The sequence below is a fragment of the Sarcophilus harrisii genome, chromosome 4 (assembly GCF_902635505.1).
Source record: "Sarcophilus harrisii chromosome 4, mSarHar1.11, whole genome shotgun sequence".
NCBI classification, from domain to species: Eukaryota; Metazoa; Chordata; class Mammalia; order Dasyuromorphia; family Dasyuridae; genus Sarcophilus; species Sarcophilus harrisii.
The window spans coordinates 258676206-258696332 of record NC_045429.1 but is presented as its reverse complement, the minus strand read 5'-3'; the positions used below and the strand labels follow the sequence as shown (position 1 = coordinate 258696332).

General features: G+C 33.2%; 1 protein-coding gene across 1 annotated transcript in view; it reads right to left on the bottom strand.

Moving 5' to 3' along the window:
• The window catches only part of PKHD1 (PKHD1 ciliary IPT domain containing fibrocystin/polyductin), a 611151-nt gene that overhangs the window by 161469 nt on the left and 429555 nt on the right, over positions 1–20127 (bottom strand). Inside the window, 2 exon segments of the mRNA XM_031964731.1 lie at positions 10187–10274; positions 13994–14107. Coding sequence (XP_031820591.1) covers positions 10187–10274; positions 13994–14107 — 202 coding nt within the window.

Here is a 20127-nt window from a genome sequence, read left to right as displayed (position 1 = left end):
GGTTAAATGAGTAGGGAAATTACATGGTCTCATCTGTGCTTAAGAAAAATTACTTTGACAGCAGCAGGATGTAGAATGGACTTATAAGGTGCAGTGAACAACTTAAGGCAGGGAATCCAAATAACATCATTGTGTGTGTATGTGTGTGTGTGTGTGTGTGTGTGTGTGTGTGTTTTAAAAGAATGAGCTTTTTAAAGAATGTGATTTAAAAGATGTTAGATTTCTGATTAATTCAATGATTAACCATGATTTCAGAGCACTGATAATAAAGAATGCTACCTAAATGAGAAGTGATAGATTCAATATGCAGAATGAGACATACAGTTTTGAATATAGCCAATATAGAGATTTGTTTTGGTAAAGTGCATATATCTGCTAAGAAGGTTTTGTTTTTACTTTCTTTTTTCAGTGGTAGGGGAGAATTGGGAGAAGTACTAAATGGTTTTGTTAATTAGTTGTTGTTGTTGTTGTTGTTTAATAACTGGGGGAAGTTAGGTGGCATAGTGAATAGTATAAGCCTGGAATCAGGAAGATTCATCTTTCTGAATTCAAATCTGACCTCAAATGATTACTAGTTATGTGATCTTAGATAAGTCTAGTAATCATGTTTGCCTCAGTTTCTTCGTCTGTCAAATGATTTGCATATGGAAATAGCAAACCACTCCAAAATCTTTGCCAAGAAAACCCCAAATGGAGTCACAAAGAGTTGGATACAACTGAAGTGACTGAACAAAGCTTGAATTTAGATAGAGGTTGTGTGAACAGAAAAGATTTTATGTTTTGTAAAGTTTGTGAGATGCTGGAGAGACAGAGACATCAAGATTTGGTAAGTAATTGGATATTTAGGATGAAAGAGAGTAAAGAGTTGAGAATACTGCCAAAATTACGAATCTTGGGGACTGAGGGGAAAATTCAATTTTTGGATATAGTGAGTTTGAGATGTCTTTAGGACATTATATATATATATATATATATATATATATATATATATATATTTTTTTTTTTTTTTTTTTGAATGGGGCTAAATAACTTACCCAGGGTCACACAGCTAGGAATTGTTAAGTATCTGAGACCAGATTTGAACTCAAGTCCTCCTGACTTCAGGGCTAGTGCTCTAGACACTATGCCACTTAGCTGCCACAGGACATCCAGTTTTTAATAGGCAATTGAGAATATGGGAATGAAGCTCAGAAGATATCTGGGACTAGATGTGTAGAAATAGGAGATTATATAACCCACTGGAGTTTACAAAGTAAGAGTGTGTACTATAAGGTTTCTTTAAAAAAAAAAAAATTAGAACGTACCCTTTGGCAGTTTAGTGAACTTACAGAACCCTTAAAGATCATCAAAATGATGATCTTTAAAATAGATGATGATCTTTAAAATAATTTATGGAAATGCTAAAGTTCAGTTAGAGGTTGGTTTTCAAAGAAAAAGTAATGACTTTTTTTTCTCATTGAAATTCACAGACTCTGAAATCTATCTCTTCAGAGGTTTTTGGGCCCCAATTACAACTCATAGTTTTAAAACTGGGACACATATCACCATCTTCCTAATTAACTGGGCTTGTCAACTAGGTGTCATTATTAACTTCTTATTCTCTTCTTCACCTATCTCCTTATCTAATCATCAATCAATTGGGCTATCTTTGTGACTCGTCTTTTATATGCCCTCTTCTCTTATCTAATAACCTATAGTAACCTATTATAGTAACTAATAGTAACCTATTATCCCCTCCTGGGATTGACTTATACCATCTTACATCTGAATTAAAGAAAAGATAGAATAGAACAGAAAATCAAGATGCTATACTAGTTCTGAAGAAAAGGAAACTGGTATCCATCTATGACTAGTCCTTTCCACCTTGAAGCCTTATAAGGTATGAACTGAGGTCATTGAAAAGTGAATTCCCTAAATTAGAGGAACACAGGATAGTTTACCTCTCAGACCTGTGGAAGGGGAAGGTCTTTATGACCAAAGAAGAACTAGAGATCATTACTGATCACAAAATAGAAAATTTCAATTATACCAAACTGAAAAGTTTTTGTACAAACAAAACTAATGCAGACAAGATTAGAAGGGAAGCAATAAACTGGGAAAATATTTTTACAGTCAAAGGTTCCGATAAAGACCTCATTTCCAAAATATATAGAGAATTAACTCTAATTTATAAAAAATCAAGCCATTCTCCAATTGAAAAATGGTCAAAGGATATGAACAGACAATTCTCAGATGAAGAAATTGAAACTATTTCTAGTCATATGAAAAGATGCTCCAAGTCATTATTAATCAGAGAAATGCAAATTAAGACAACTCTAAGATACCACTACACACCTGTCAGATTGGCTAAGATGACAGGAAAAAGTAATGATGATTGTTGGAGGGATGCGGAAAACTGGGACATTGATGCATTGTTGGTGGAGTTGTGAATGAATCCAACCATTTTGGAGAGTAGTTTGAACTATGCTCAAAAAGTTATCAAACTGTGCATACCCTTTGATCCAGCAGTGTTACTACTGGGATTATATCCCAAAGAGATTATAAAGAAGGGAAAGGGACCTGTATGTGCACGAATGTTTGTGGCAGCCCTTTTTGTAGTGGCTAAAAACTGGAAACTGAATGGATGTCCATCAGTTGGAGAATGGCTGAATAAATTGTGGTATATGAATATTATGGAATATTACTGTTCTGTAAGAAATGACCAACAGGATAATTTCAGAAAGGCCTGGAGAGACTCACACGAACTGATGCTGAGTGAAATGAGCAGGACCAGGAGATCATTATATACTTCAACAACAATACTATATGATGACCAGTTCTGATGGACCAGGCCATCCTCAGCAACGAGATCAACCAAATCATTTCTAATGGAGCATTAATGAACTGAACCAGCTATGCCCAGTCATAAGTGATTCAAGAGAGAACTAAGATTTTTGAAAATGAAAGTTAGAAGGGAATCTATAGCAAAATGTGTGACTTTTACTGAAGAAATAATTAGCAGAACAATAAAAATTGAATCCATGGTGTTAAATCTCTCAAAAGTAAAAGAGAAAACAACTAATTGCCATAAAAATATATCAAAGTAAAGGAAAATCTGTTAGAAGAGTAGATAAGTGAATGAAAAAAAAATCTTAATTAAATCTTACGTTATGCAAAATATGTGATTTGAAGAGATGTAAAATCCAATTTTGCTGAGCATGTAATCTCTATGCAAGCAAAACATTGATCTCAGAGATGAAATGAATAAGGAAATCATAGATCTTCCCAAAAGATAAAAAAAACTAAATAAATACCATAATCTAAGAAATAATATTTGAAATCTTCCCAAAACTTAAGAATATTGTTATTTAAAGGTTTTACTCATTTCTACAATATTCAGCCCAGATCACAGATTCAGAATTGTAAAGGACTTTAGAGCCCACTTGATGAGAAAGCTGAGTGTAAAAGAGGCTAAGTGTGTCACCAAGGGTCCTTTTGCTGGCAAAGTGTCTGAAACATGATTTGACCACTCTATTTCCAGACTCTCTAAGCCACAAAGTACTTCCTTTATAATAATATATAAGATAAGTGGTATAAAGTTGATCCTCATTTTATCAATAACTAATTTTAAACAGAGACAGAGAGAGAGAGGAGAAAGAGAGAGAGAGAGAGAGAGAGAGAGAGAGAGAGAGAGAGAGATCAGGTGATTTGAACCAGACTGCTATAATTAAGAATGTTCTAAAGTTCTATTGATGCCATACACCATAACTAAATGTGAAGGTTGTGAAAAATTTGACAACAGTAAAAGGAATCAAATATTCCACCAAGATTTAATTCTTTATGTAAACATAAACAAGCCTATCCATCTCAGTATGCAAATTTGCTTTTATCTTTAATAAATGGTACTGCAGAGATCACAATTCCATTGGGCTGGCTATATTGTTTGAATATCAAATGTACTCTTCTCAACAATTTTTTTTAATGGAGCACCCACACAGGGCAAGTTCTTACAAGGTGGTCAGAAAAAACAATATAAGAATACTCTCAAAATATCTCTCAAGAACTTTAGAATTGACTAAATGACATGGGAGATACTGGCACAGGACCACCCAACATGGTGTACCATGTACCTTCAGAGAAGGTACCATGTACCAACATGTACTTTCAGAGAAGGTACTGTGCTCTATAAGCAAAAAAGAATTGAATTATCCCCAAAGAAATTCAAGATTAAAGAAGTCACCCCAAATGTTCATAGGACTTCTTTGTATCCAAACTGTGGCAGAGCATTCCGATCTCATATTGGTTTGATCAGCCATTGTCAGATACATTGTAATTTGGCTCTAATATTGTGATGTCATTTTGATCCTCGTTGAGATCAAAGGAAACCAACAAATCAAAATAATATGTATACCAAAGAATTGTTTTAAAATAGATTTATGATTTATTAACAGTGTATGTTTGATTTGTATACCTATTTTACACATCTAAATATCTGGGGTTACATAAAAATTTCTCAGGAGAAAAAGGGTTGTGAGTGAGAAAAGTTTAAGAAGTCCTACCAGACACTGTCTTATACCTGATATCTGTCATAGTGATATGTATATCAAAAAATTTTGATGAGATCTATAGAAAACTGGAGTGAATCTCAGAAATCAATTCAGCAAATATTTTAAAGTACAGTTCATGGCACATAAAAGGTACTTAATAAATGTTTGTTCCATTTTCCTTTCCTTTCAAAGATTATTTAGCTCAACTCTCTCTTATTACAGATAAGGAAACTGAGGTCCAGAAAGTTTAAAAGTCATAGAGTACATAGTAGTCCTGGGACTCAAAACCAGATTCTCTGAGGCTTAATGCATTGATCTCCCTACCAAGCCACTGAAATGAAACTTGGTCAAGTTGTCCAAAATCACACATCTGGAAGTAGCCTGATTACTGAACTGGCAAAAGCTTGAATTTTTCAAATCTTGTTTCAACCACTTGTTAGCCATGTGGCCCTGAAGAAATCATTTAGTCTTTTACCCTTAACTTCTCATCTTTAAAGAGAGGATACTGAACCCAATAGCCTCTAAAGTTCCTTTTAGCTTGAAATCTATGATCATGGATGAGTATTACAGAAATGAGAGAAGTTAATAGACTATGTGCATTTGTTTTTCTGATTCTTCTCTTCAGGTCCTACATTCAACGTGCTTTCCATTTAAGGAATAGTTGGTCACAAAGTCCTTGGCCTTAAATCTCTGTTCAGCACTCAGAGATAAAGAGTATCTCAAAACAGGAAAGAGGGAGTTTCTCACCCTGGGCAATAATATATTGGAAATCCCTTGGGCTATGCTTTTGCCTGGTTAATGAAGCAGTGTTTGGGAAATATGTGTCTTGGGAATTCATTTGTTCTCTATAGGGAAGTACCTTAAGGAATTCATAAAAATAACTTGATTAGAGGTTGTGAAGAAGAGGAACCAGACAGAGAAATCAAGTGAATAAACAAGCATTTACTAAACTAACTATATGAAGGGCACTGTGCTGGACACAATAAAGTACCTCCCTTCACACAGCTTTTAATTACAAAGGGAGGAGGAAGCTACAACCTATGCATAAATAACCATAATATCAAGTAAAAGATGCTGTATGAAAAAAGCACTGAATTTGGAGCCAGAGAATATGGGATTAAATCCTGTTTCTACTATTTTTCCTGTGTGACTAGCCAGGATCACTTGGCTAGCAAGTGTCTGAACAAGATTTGACTATTCTACTTCCTGACTCTCTAAGCCACTGAACCACCTGGCTGCTTAGGTTTACAAAGTGCTTTCTCCCTAATATGCCTTACAAGGTAAATAGTATAAGTTTGATATTCATTTTATCAATGAATAACTTTAACTCAGATAGATTAGGTGATTTGATCAAGTTGATATAATTAAGAATATAGGAAATGAATGAGATGAATTTTAAAGTCCCTTCTGTCTCTAAAGTTTATGATCTTATTATTCAAAGTGAAAAAGTCAAGGAAGTCCAGACTAAGGACCATGAACAATTTGAGGAGAGATACTGTTAATCATTCCGTGGAGATCCATGGATATTTTTGAGGCATCTGCTATTGACCAGATACAATAGCTCCAGGAATTAGGAATATAAAAACAGAAATGAAATAGTTTCCACCATCATGGGGTTTATATTCTATAGGCAGTCCAAAAAAGGATATAGTGCATTTTTTTTTCCTTTAATGTGTGCACTTTTATTTGAAGTGGTCTTAAGTCAGCATACACTTAAAGATCCTCTGCACCCCAATATGCTAACACCAATCTAATTTCCTTCGGCAACCAGAGAGCAATACCTAGCTACATACAATATGATATTGGCAAACAGATCCTTATAGATGTTAACATCACACTTTATGATTGAGTTGAAGATAGTTTCATGGATCCCATACTTAAGAAAGATGGTTGAAAGAGAGCTTCTGGCATCAGATAACCTGTTTGGTTTGGTGATAGCCAGACCATGAAGACTCTTTTCTAGAGAAGAGTATACATCTCCTAATTGAAGTCTAGAGTGATGTAACACAACTTCTCACACAAGATGTTATACACAATTTTCATCCCAGTGGTGGTGAAACTGTACCCTTTAAATATTAGTTTTTATTTTACTCTCATACCATGATGTCCATGTCACCTGGTTCTATTCTCACTTCCCCAGTTTCTACCTTCCCCATTTCAAAGAATCCTGCCTTAATGATTGTTCCAGTCTTTGATGTATGCAGTATCTTTGATTGATGTTAATGAGCATTATACAGGAGAGAGAAGAGACCTCAATTGTTCTGAATATAAAACTAGAAAGATGAAGAGTTGTTTGTGACCATAATCGTAACCAAAAATGGGAACCAGATGGGAAAAGAAAGGGAGGAAAATATGAATAATCACAGTGGAACTCTCCTGAAAGATAACTTTTTAAAAGGATAAATAAAATATCTGCACATTTTCCATTCTCTTGCCATTAATACATTACACAGATGAAAGAAAATATATCTCCAAAGTATAAAGGCAGCATAATTATATGCTTCCTAAATCACCTTTAAAACTCTTTTAAAACCATGCATGAGACATATATATATATGTGTGTATATATATATATATATATATATATATATATATATTTATACATATAAACACACAATTTAAACTGTCTTGTTAACTGAACTAAAATTCTGCTAAAGCTAAATAATAATGGCTGCATATAACCCCAGGCTTTTAGGCTATTCTAGGCATAGGACTTTTTTTTTCTTATAAGAAAAAGATGGTTATGGGGTGAATGACTTATGACTTTACAAGAGATTTGGTATTTTTCTTCTATAGCTAATCATCAGCCAATTTTATTTAAATTTATTGAATAACATCAATAGAAACACTTAGTAAATGTGATGTAAAAAGCACAATGCTAAATGTCTACTTTAAATAAGACATAATCCCAAATCTTATAAAATTTATATTTTCAGATTGTTTAAGACAACATTAATTACTTCAGTGCTTAGTCCCTCTTTACACTTCCATTCAAGGTGGAACAACATTCTTCTATACAAGAAGTAGTGGTAACTTTCTTATACCAATATATCTAGAGGTAGTCAAAGCCCTGAATGGTCAGGTAGGTGGCACAATGAATAGAGAACTGGACCTGGAATCAGGAAGAACTAATGTTCAAATCTGTCGCCATATACATACTAGTTGTATTACTTTGGGAAAGTTGCTTAATCTGTTTACCTCAGTTTTCTCATCTATAAAATAGGAATAATTTGTCACCTACCTCCAATGGTTGTGGTGAAGAATAAATAAAATAATAATTGTAAAGCATTTAACACAGTGCTCTGGCACATCATTATCATAATAAACATTTATATAGCTCTTACTATATATATGTTTCTAATCATTATTATCATAAAATTCTTCTTTACATGAAAAAATCAGTTTGACACAAATTTTCATTTAGTTACATTTTTTTTATTGTTTTGTTTTGGGTGTTGTTTAGGAAGATTTGGTTATTATCTGTTTCTTTAATTGGCAGATGCTTGAGTTTTTTGTTTCTATGATAAACATTTGAGAGAATACACACACACACATACACACACACACACACACACACACACACACACACACACATATATAGATCCTGACCTCTAGCAGCCTACAACATAGCTAAGTATTAAAGTCTACCTTTATACACAAAAAAGTCAAGCAGAAATACAATCCAATAATTATTGATAAAGGTACTAAGTGCAATAATTAAGAACATGGGGAGATTGATGGTAGACTAATGATTCTCAGGTCTACTTAATCTGTCCCAATCTTTCTGATGATCTCAGATCACAAATCTCCAATAGCATGGTGTCAAACTGGATGTCCAGGAGACATCATAAACTCAACAAGTCCACAATGGAGTTCATTATTTTTCTCACTAACAACGGCCCCCACCCATGCTTTCTTCTTTTTACAGTAGAGGGAAACACTTTTTTCTCAGTCCCTTAGTCTCCTATCTTTGGAATCGTTCTCTATTCCCCATTACTTATCTCCATATTAAATCTATTGCCAAGGCCCATCAATTTTATCTTTGTAACGTCTCTCAGAAAACTTTCTTTCTCTTTTCTGATGCTGCCACATTTTGGTAATCTTGTCACCTCATATCTAGATTACTGTAGTGGACTGCTTGTGGATCTCCATGCCTCAAGTTTCTCTCCATTTTCATTCAGTTACTAAAATGATTTTTCTAAAGCATAAGTCTGATCAGGCTATCACTATCACCAATAAATTCCAATGGCTTTCAATCATCCCCAGGAGCAGATACAAAATGCTCAGTTTGTTATTCAAAGCTCTTTTTAACCTAGCCTTCTTTTATTTTTCCAGCTTTTTACACTTTATTTTCTAATACATACCCTTTCTTCCAATAACACTGACCTTCTGACCATTCCACAAACAAGACATTCCATTTCTCAACTCCAGAAATCTTCTCTACCTATCCCTCACACTTGGAACACCCTCTTCCTCTGCTCCACCTCCCTAGTTTTCTTTAAGTTCCAACTAAAATCTCATGTTTTACTGAAAGTTTCACTAATCCTTCTGAATTATAATGTCATTTTGTCTGTTAATTATATCCTCTTCCTTCTTTCTATATAATCAGAGCTTATCACAGTATCTGATATGTAGTAAGTGATTAATAAATGTTTGTTAATTAATTTATTTAATTTTATTATCTCCAATCCTAATATTTTCTTTGAGCTTTAGTCTTGTGTTTACAGTAACTTGTCAGATATTGCTACCTAGAGATTACAACAGCATCTTACCTCAAGATGTTTAAAATGGAAATTATGCTTGCAAAAAAAAAAAGTGACCCTTTTTCAAATTTTCCCATTTCTACTCATAGTACCACCAAAGAAAATTTATTTTGTTACAGGATGTCCTTTTCTCATTTCTCTGGTTGATTCTGTAGGTAGGACATTTACAAAAGTTCAAGTAAAAACTTTTCTAACCAAACATTAGTCTCCACCAAAAAAATCCCTGATATAGGAAATAACATGAATTCTGAGTTGTCACTAAGTAAAATTAATACTAGGGTAAAAAAAGAAGAATCAAAGAGAAAACAATTGCTTAGCAAACCCTTATTATAAACAAAGTTGTAGGAAAACTTATATGCTACTTAAAGAATAAATAGTTTTCAACTAGTACAATAAGTTGAGAAGTAGAGATTTCAGAGGTCATTGAGTCAAATACACTCATTTTACAAATAATGAAAATTAGATCCAAAAAGTAAGTTTGTTAGCACAATTGTACCTAAAATTAATTTGCTAAATATAAAGCATTTGTATTTTCATTCAAACAAGCCCTCTAAAAATTTTTTTGCTAACAGTTTTTGCCTAGTTCAAATAACCCTATGGTTTCTAAGTAATACAATTAATTTTCCTTTAGATTTGTCTATAATTCATGCTTTTCAATTATTCAGATAGACTGGCATCTCCCCTATTTAGTCTGAACTGGTAAGGTTTTTTATATAACTCTAAAATGCATGTCTCTGAAGGAATTCCTTCAAACTCTAAGTTACTAATCTTTCATTAATAAATATTTCTGAAGGTGACTTCATTTAATAATTAACTTTGCATTGAAATAACACTTTAAGGTGAAGCATTATTAATAGCAAGCATACATACTGATCCAAACTAACTTTGGCCTCTCACCTCTCATTTCCTGATGCAATGTCAGCTCCAAGATGTGTCCAGGCCTTCCTGGGGTATGCACTATGGAGCTGCACCTTCCCATAAACCCCTGGAGCAAGTAGAAGACACAGGAAATTAATAAGCATAGCAAAAGATAACTACAGAGGATAAAATGAAAAAAAAGGGTAAAAATGTAAAAAAGGATTTTAAAAAAAACTTTTATTACAGATATTTAAAATTTTACATGTAATTTGATAAGATCAATGTGCATGCTCTAAATATCTTTATATTGTCCCATGTGTACCCAAGTGGCAATGATACTGATAAGCTGTGAGCCATGTAAGGAAACTGAAACATTGTATAAAGCTTATGTAAGGTTTAGAAATAAATCTATAATCAATCAGTTCATAAACATTTTTTAAATACCTACTATGTATCAGGTACTGTATGAAACAGTGGGGATATAAAAAGGAGGCAAATGACAATCCCTGTCCTTAAGGAGCTTACAATTTAATGAGGGAGAAAATATACAAAAATATACAAACCAAATGGCATACAGGACAAATAAGAAATAATAGGGAAAGCACTAGAATTAAGAAGGATTGGGAAAGATTTCCAGTAAAAGATAGGATTTTATTTGGTTCTTAAAAGGAAGTCAAAGTGGTTAAGGAAGGCAGTAAAATCTGTAGAGAAAAATACCATCATATTTTAAGACTTGTCTACTAGAATCCCTCTGAAATCTCTGCTCTTAATATATAATTTGTTTCTTTGGTGTTTTATGCTATTTAGTATGCATGGAGTAGGGGCAGGGCTAGGGTGGGATGCATTTTCTCTTCTAGAAGAAAAGGATTTATTACCATTGTTTTGGTTTCCAGTAATTTACATCATTCTTTTATCCTGTTAGACTTATCAAAGAAAATGTCTTTAGGTACTTGATTTCAGAATATGATTCTCTTCAGACAAAAGGGTTAAAGTCTTAACTGAGATTTACTTGATGTAGTCCAGCTATATTCCTTCAGGTCTTTCTTTCATTATAAACATAAAGTGGCAAGCTCCATTTTAAATATAATTCCCAATTCTCCAGAACTCACATTTCTCAGCAATAACTTTCCCAAGAGAAAGAAGGCCAAAAAAACTTATTTGTATAATTAGTCCGCTCTCTGTCTCCTACAACATCTGGCATAATACAAGTACTTAAAGAATGTTTACTAATTAGCAAGTATAGGAAAACCTCAATGAACTAGAACCTAAATGAATGGCACACTAAATGGTAAGAGATTTTTCTTCACTGTTGATTTATGAGAAAAGACCAATTTTAAAAGTTGATATTAATTTTTTTTGAATGGCAAAGGAAGAAGCAAAAAAGAGTAAATACAGAAGAAAGAGAAAAGGAAATGGAAAGAAAAAGAGAAATTAAAAAGGAGGAGAGATAAAAGGGAAAAACTGGAGGGAAAGGAGAAGAGAAATGAGAGAAAAGAGGAGAAAAGAGGACATCTTGAATATAGCCTGGGTTATGGCAGATTTTTTTTCAGTCTCATACACTTATTTATTTATTTTTATTTTAGTATTTAGTATTTATTTTAGTAAGTTTATTTATTTTTAATGCAATTGCTTTATGAATCACATTGGGAGAGGAAAAAATCAGACAAAAAGGGGAAAAACATGGGAGAGATAAAAAAATAAATAAATAAACAGAAAAAACAAGTGAACATAGCATGTGTTGATTTACATTCAGTCTCCTTAGATTTTTTTCTGGATGCAGATGGCATTTTCTGTCCAAAGTCTTGCTTTAGATCATTGAACCATTGAGAAGAATTGAATTGTTCAGTTGATCATCACACATTCTTGCCATTATTGTGTACAATGTATTCTTGATTCTGCTTGTTTCACTCAGCATCTGTTCACATAAATCTTTCCAGGCCCTTCTATAATCAGCTTGTTCATCATTTTATGGAACAATAATATTCCGTTAATTTCATGTACCACAGCTTGTTCAGCCATTCCCCAATTGATGAACATCCACTCCTTTTCCAATTCTTTGCTACCACAAAAAAAGCTGCTACAAACATTTTTGCACATTTGGGCCCTTTTCTCTCCTTTATGATTTTCTTGGGATACAGACCCAATAATGGCACTGTTGGGTCAAAGGGTATGCACAGTTTGATAGATCTTTGGACATAATTTCAAATCGCTCTCCAGAATAGTGGGATTGTTTGACAACTCCACCAACAAGGCATCAGTGTCCCAGTTTTCCCACATCCCCTCCAACACTTATCATTATCTTTTCTTGTCATCTTAGCCAATCTGAGAGGTATAAGGTGGTATCTCAGAGTTGTTTTCATCTGCATTTCTTTAATCAATAGTGATTTAGAGCATTTTTTCACATAACCATAAATGGCTTTAATTTCATCATCTGAAAATTGTTAATATACTTCAATCATTTATCAATTGGGGATCTCATACACTTTCTATATCTATGGGTTTTACATAATGAGAATTGGCCTTCAAGGTGCATGAAAGTATACTGATATATTTTGGAAATTTAAAGCAGCAAAAAAGCTTTTACTTTTTGCAAGCAAAATTGAAAAAAGTTTGCCATTTAATACAGAATTAGTCCAACATTTCCCTTAATCAATTAATGCAGTATTTCTTTGAACATCCTTATTAATGAAGATTAAGAGAAGCTAAATCTATCATTTATGTTGCAATTTTATTTGCTTCATGGTAGATAATTATGGACCCAGCATGATAGAAGGAAAAAAGCCCTATTATTTCTTTGTTCATTTCAGTCTATTATCACAAAAACTTGAAAGAAACTGAATTGTGGGATATTTAAGACTACATCTTATCATCTTTCTAGCCCTATATACCTGGCACAGTAAGTTTTTGTTGAAAATTAGAAGGTTGGTGATGATACTAACTGAATAAACTTCACCAGTCTAGTAAATATCATTGTTTCTCATTATTTTAATGAAAATGAGACATGACCCAAAGAGGGCATTTCTGAGACTTAATTGAGAATCTAGAATATACGAGGTACTACCAAAAAACCTCTGTACAGATCATGGCCTTTGATTAGAGAGTGGATAGCCCGATTTTATGAGGGAACCCAGGTAGATACCTCATGATTTCCTATCTGGCGATAGGATTTCATCATTCCTGTAGACATAGCACCCTCTTTTTCTTCCCTTCCTGCACTCCTCAGCTTTTCAGCTTCTTTCTCTGCTTTTTCTTCCCCAGTAAACTTTTGGACCTTCTAGGGCAATGAATGTTTTTTGTCTACTGAATTATTCTAAGACACGATTTATATGACTGAGAAGCCATTTTAGCTTGTGTTTCTTCTATAACACCCTTTTTAGTCATATCTATCATTATAACATCATCAGATGTAAAGATTGGCTGCCCAGTCTGTTTCACTGGGATATGATCAATTAGAAAGATTTCACAACTAAGAAAAATCCATCCAAAATTATCTTTTAAGCACACATAAGAGCAGATTCACAGCAAGACTCCTTCCTACTTTCCACACCCACAAGTATGTGAATACAGCCTGTGTATATTTGAATTGATTTGATTTTAATCCAAATGAATGATGCAAGCAACTGCTACTACCACTGAAGATCAGCACCAGATTAATAATTTTAAAGACTTGCCCGGGAGATTGAAAGATTGAAAGTGACTTGTCCAAGATCACATAACTAGTATGTGTGAGGGGCAGTGAACATAGGGCATTCTGATTTAAAAAACCAGCTCTTTATTCAAGTATACAGTGGTACTTTTCTACATTTTATTTACTTAATTTTAAAATATAGGAACACATATTCATACCAATAGTTCCTGAAGCAACATTAATTCCATCCAAACGATCACAATAGATTCCCTCAGAAACTTGAAGCTGGATCAAAAGTTTTTGCCCTTTCTGTAAGGGCTCAGAAAAAGAACCTGTTTAAAAAAATAAAAAAGCTTTCCAGTTAATTGACCATTAAGGATTATGTTAAACTTTAAAGAAAACAAATGCAAGTGAACATATTAGATTATATAGATGAGTTACTAATAATACACCTCTAAATTATATGCACATGCATATTATATAACATTATTCATGTTTAACATATTTGTGTATAAATGATGCAGATACCTATAATCATATAATAAATTAGCTTGTTAAGAATATTTACTAAGAAATATTTTAACTTAGTTATTATATTATTATGTGTACACATATATCAGCATATAAGCAATTCATGTATAGATGTTATTTTATACAATTTACATACTTAATATGTGTGTGCATACATATGTATACCCAATATATGTAAATATGCCAATATTCTTTTGAGTAGAAGACCCTATATGGGCCTACTTTTTTGTCCTCAACTATAAAATGCTTTTGTTTCTGCAGAGCAGTATCTCCAGATTTACTAGATTTGAGTCATTTCCACTTATTATATTTTTATCATCTCTTCCCTGATAGAAACAAAAACTACAAGATGGGGAAAGCATATGTAGTTCTCCCAAGGATCTCACATAAATATAGCCATGAAGTTGGAGTTATTTTGCAAATGCCAAACTCAATACATTAGACATTGTCCTACAGGTACAAAGCATGACTTTTTACATTATGTGAATAATAATTCTGGACTGCTAAAACATATCCTGCCAAGTAGCCAAATACCATATCCTTTAAGGAGTATGTTCATTTCCAAGCCTAACAATGACTCATTCATTCAAAAAGGGTTTTTAAGTGTCTACTGTGAGCCAGGTGTTGCACTAATCAGTGGAAATATAAGTATATCAAAATAATATAAATTGGTATACTCCCTAGTAGAAATTGACAATAACCATCCTCCAATTTTACAGGTAGGAATGGGAAGTTTTATCAGATTTAGCCGAAAAATTCACATCTTTGCCAAGACTGGCAGCAAGAAAAAGTCCAAGAAGGATTACTTCCTTCTGGAGATTTTTCCCTATTCTTTTGAACCTGATGGTTTAGACATGCTTTCACTGAAATTATGCATCCTATGAGGAAGAAATAGAGGATAAGAAGAGGATGCAGTAAGAAGAGAGAAAGAAATAGTCAGCATATACAAAGTGCTGCAAACATGCTACCTTCTTAGCTTTTTGACTATTGAAAAGTGAAAAATAAATTTGTGAATACATAGCGTACATAGCTATATTGTCCTTTCTTTACATTAAAAATGTATTTCACCCTATCATCTAAGTTGCAATTTAAATATTTTACTGCAAAGTCTTCTATTTCATAATGGGAACAACAGAATAAGAAAAGTATAAATTATCCTAGAGATTTTCTAGTCTTTCCCCCGAAATGTGATTTTTTAAAATTTATGAATTTTGATTTTACAGTGCTTAAATTTCCACTAGATTTTTCTGCTTACCTCAGAGAACCACGTCTTACAACAAAATGTTGTAAATGAACCCTCTTACAACAAGGCTTTCAAATCTAATGGAAATCTTGAGAGGTTTCTAATATATGTGAGTAGTCACTTTGTTGAGGCCATTCATTGGATGTAGAGAAACGACAATTACAAAATTATTACCAACCAACTTCTATTAAGCTAAGGTAATCAATAAATCCTCCATCAGTTATTTGTAAATACTCAATCTCATTGCATGGTTTTGGAGAGCCTCCAAACCTCTATAGGCCATCTCTTAAGAACATGGTTTAGTCAGGAAGGTTAGCATTTTAATCCACGGGATTGCAGGGATGAAGGAGAGAGACAAAAAGAGAGATATTACATGAATCTGGCTAGCATCCCACAGCAAGTGAATAGGAGAGAACAAGGATTAGAACTCACAACCTAAGAATTTCCAGCATATGGCCTAACCCATTAAGTCACGCTGCCCCTCTGTGTAGGTAATAGCATTTATGCTATCAGCAGTACTACTGACTTATTCTTTCAGCCAATATGAAGATGTTGCTAGAGCAGAAAGAAGGGGAAAAGAAAGGAGGGGGGACGTTAAAGCAAATGCGTGTGGTGTAGCCCTTATCTTGTGGTGATAAGTCTGTACAGTAAGCTGTATTCCAACTGTGATTTCATTTATTTCACGGAGGGTAGTTTACAGTCTTAGAAAAAAATGGCCTAGCATTAAACAGATACCAGGGAGGGAAAAGTAGGACAGTTTTTGCCCTAGAGAAATGTATGCAGAGTCCAGCAAAAAAAAGAGTTCAGCGTTCCTCTAAAATTAGAGATTAAATCAATTATGCAACACAAAACTGCAGCAGATGTGGATTTTTTTTTTTATGTCTGTGCAAAATTAGCCAGCTTTCCATGATCTTTCAGTATCTGAAATGACCAGAGTTTTGATTTTGTTAGTTTACTTAGTCCAAGAGGTAGAAAGATGGTGGGAATGGATAGTAGAAGAAAGGGAATGGGTGACATAGATGAGAAATCCTAGTAAAGTGTCCTACCAACTTTAAAATGAATCTATTTTTTTGCATATGTAAAAGGGCCTAACAAGCTCTAAAGGCCAGAAATCTCACTTTATTCTCAGACTGAGGGGAAAAAAAAGAACAAAAAGAGGTGAAGGTAGTCTTCTCCCCAGCATGTTCTACAATCAAAACCTAGAGTAATCAGCTACAACACAGAAGGTTCTTTTATATAGGATAATTCAAACAGTCCTTGGTTTTTATTCTCCTACTCAATCACCCACAAGAAACCTTTTAGAATAAATGAAGATTTATATAACTACATTGTATCTTCTTTACCCAAAAAAAAGTACTTTGCCAGATATTATCTAAGTTGTAACTTACATTAAGTTGCCATCCCAGTACACTGAGTAATGAATAGAATCTCCTATCTCACAATTGGAACAGTAGAATAATAAAGATAGAAAGGATCTTAGAAATCATCTAGTGTCTTCCACCTCAATTTTTTTAATTGATATCTTTTGACTTTCTATTGCCTATATTTCCAAATATATTTCTGTTCCTCCCAAAGAGTCATCACTTACAACAGTATGTAAACTAAGTAATATATCAACCAAGCCTGATAATATGTGTATGGTATAATATCCATTGTCCCTCATATTCTATTCAAAGCTAAGTTTGGTCATAATTTTGGGCATTGAGTTCCATTTTTTATATCATTTGTTTTTAAATTGTATTTGATTTCTTCATGATGCCTTTTGGAATTTCTTGACAAAGATATTAGAGTGGCTCTCCCTTTCCTTCTCAAATTCGTTTTATGAGGAGAAAGAAAAAAAGGGAGGTGATTAAATGATTTACTTAGGGTCACAATAAGTGGCTGAGGCCAGATTTTAATTCAATATATCTTCCTGATTCCAGGCCTGCTGCTCCTTCTACTTTACCCTCTCACTGCCTCTGAAATTGTTTATTGTTATTTTCATTTACATTTTTTATAGTTGGTAATGCATTGGAGCTAATCAGAACAAGCTAAAAAATCAATTGAAATTTTCAATGTGAGCATTTACACCTAGGGCAAATGCTACACAAAGAGTTTGATGCATTCTGCTAATTATCTAAATTTAAGCAGGAGATGGGAAAGCATGCTTTTGTTATCCTACATTCTCAAAGAAGACCAAAATGACATCACTAAGCCAAGTTCAAAGTACGATGTGTTCCACTGTGGGTGATCTGACCCATAAAAACTTGGAAAGCAAAAGATATTATGGGTCACAAAAATTGAGCTATAGGGGTTAAATTGCAAAAAAGAAATCGATAATAAGAGAAGAGAAATAGAAAAGAATTAGTGGTTATTTTCCAATGCTACCTCCCCAAAAAGTCTGAATTTATTTTATTTATTTATTTAAGAAGAACTATTTCATTTCACCCCCCACATCTGGCATAGTATCTGAGTATTTTAGAAAGATTCAAGCAAATACTGCAATAGTCTTTGCTGCTAAATAAAAACTATCTCTAGTTTTCTATAAAATCTATGATTGCTTTCAGAACCTATGTGAATTTTTGAACAGCTTAATTGATGCAAAATATCTTTCTTTCAAGGATAAAATTTGAAAATAATCCAAAGTTATCCAAAGCCACATCTGGTAAATGAAGTGATCAATGCATCAGATATCTCATTGATAGACATCTACATTGATCAAACATGGAATGAAAGTTCCTATATACACCAAAATGCTTACAGCAGCATTTCTTATAAACACCAAGAATGCGAAACAAATAAGATGTATATTGACTAGGGAGTCAAAAAAGAAATTGTGCCTATGTGCCTATAATGGAATATTCTGTCATAAAAAGCAAGGAATATGAACTATGTAGAGAAGCATGGCAAGCCTGATGTAAAGTGAAATAAGCAGAGCCAGGGAAAAAAATCACTATGACAATGTAAATAGAAAGATCAAGAATTATTTTACAAACTGAACATTTTGTAACATAATAATCAACCTTGTGCTGAAGTAAAGATAACATTACTTCCCTTCCTTCTTTGCAGATTTGAAACATGAAAATAAAACATTGAATATATTGTTATATTCTTTATATATTAGTTTTAAGGAATTTCTTTTCTCCTATTTTTTAAAATTCTTGGGTAAGAAAAAGAAATGGATATAGCTAAAAATAAGTTTTATAAAAGTAATATATATATATATATATATATCAATGAAATTAAAAATAATTAAGAATCTGATGATTAAATAATGAAAGTGAATTCATAAATTGATTATAAAGCAATTTTAAATACAATTCCAAAAGATAAATTTCAAAAGCATCTTAAGTAATGGTAACACTACTGAAATAATTAAATAGTCTATAAAGTTAAAGGTATGAAATATTCTTTGATCTACATATGTAACTGCCACAGCTTTGCCAATGACCAGAGAACCAGAAGTATCTTTAAAACGGGAAACTGGGCTTCAAGGAGAAGGATATCCATATGTTATTCTAGGGAATAGATGAAAAAGTCAAATCTTTTAAAAAGTTAGAACCTGAAATAAGTCTCTAGCAAATACTCAGGGAATGAGTCAAAGGAGAATGAGAATTTTCAAATTATGGAGTAACTAACATATCAAAGAAGATTAAAAAGGTAACTGCCAAGTCATTATATGATTGGCTGCACGGGGAAGCAATCTTTGGAAGCCACATTAAGAACAGTCCTTCTCATTCAGATAACCAAGGATGATGTAAGATTTTTAAGGGATAATAATCAGTGGGGCCTCATGTATGGTCCATTGCTGTATTTCCAATTATTTAACTTAAAACTTAAGGGAAAGAATCTTTAAAGGCCAGAGAAGAAAAGTCCAGTCTCAAGCTATATTTCCTTTCTTTACTATCCTTCAACTCACTTCTACCACGAACCAAGATTTTGGAATCATAAGATCTCAGAATTAGAAGGACTCTCTAAGGTCATCTGGTCCAACCAATACCTGAACAAGATCCTACTCTACAACTTACCCAAAAAGTGTTCATGCAATTTTGCTTGCAATCCTCAAAGGAAGGAGAAACAACAACATCCTGAAATAATCTACTGCACTTCATAAGTCTATAGTTTTTGGGATGTTTTCTTTGCGTCATTTTGCCTCTGTAACTCCTATTCATTGTTCTGAGTACTGCCCTCTAAGGTCAAAGAGAACAAGTCTAATTTTTCTTCTAAAAGCCCTCTAACTGCTTAAACATAGTTATTTATGGTTTGCCTCCTTAGTCTTCTGTTTATTTACAAAGTTAAATATACCTTTGATATACAATATTCCCTTAATTAATATACATGTAACCATCCAATGACTTTCAAATCAGACATTCTCTAATTTATAAATATTCTATGTAACATATAGTGCCAATGTGAACTGGTCAGAGCAGAAAATAGCAGGGCTATCACCAACTTAGTCTTGGATCCTTCATCACCCTTATTTCAGACTAAGATCACATAAGCTATTTTAATGGTGATAGTACACTGCTGACTCATATTCAGCTTTAGTTCTTTAAACCATCAAGTCTCTTTTGTTTGTTAAGTTGAGCCGTAGGTTAG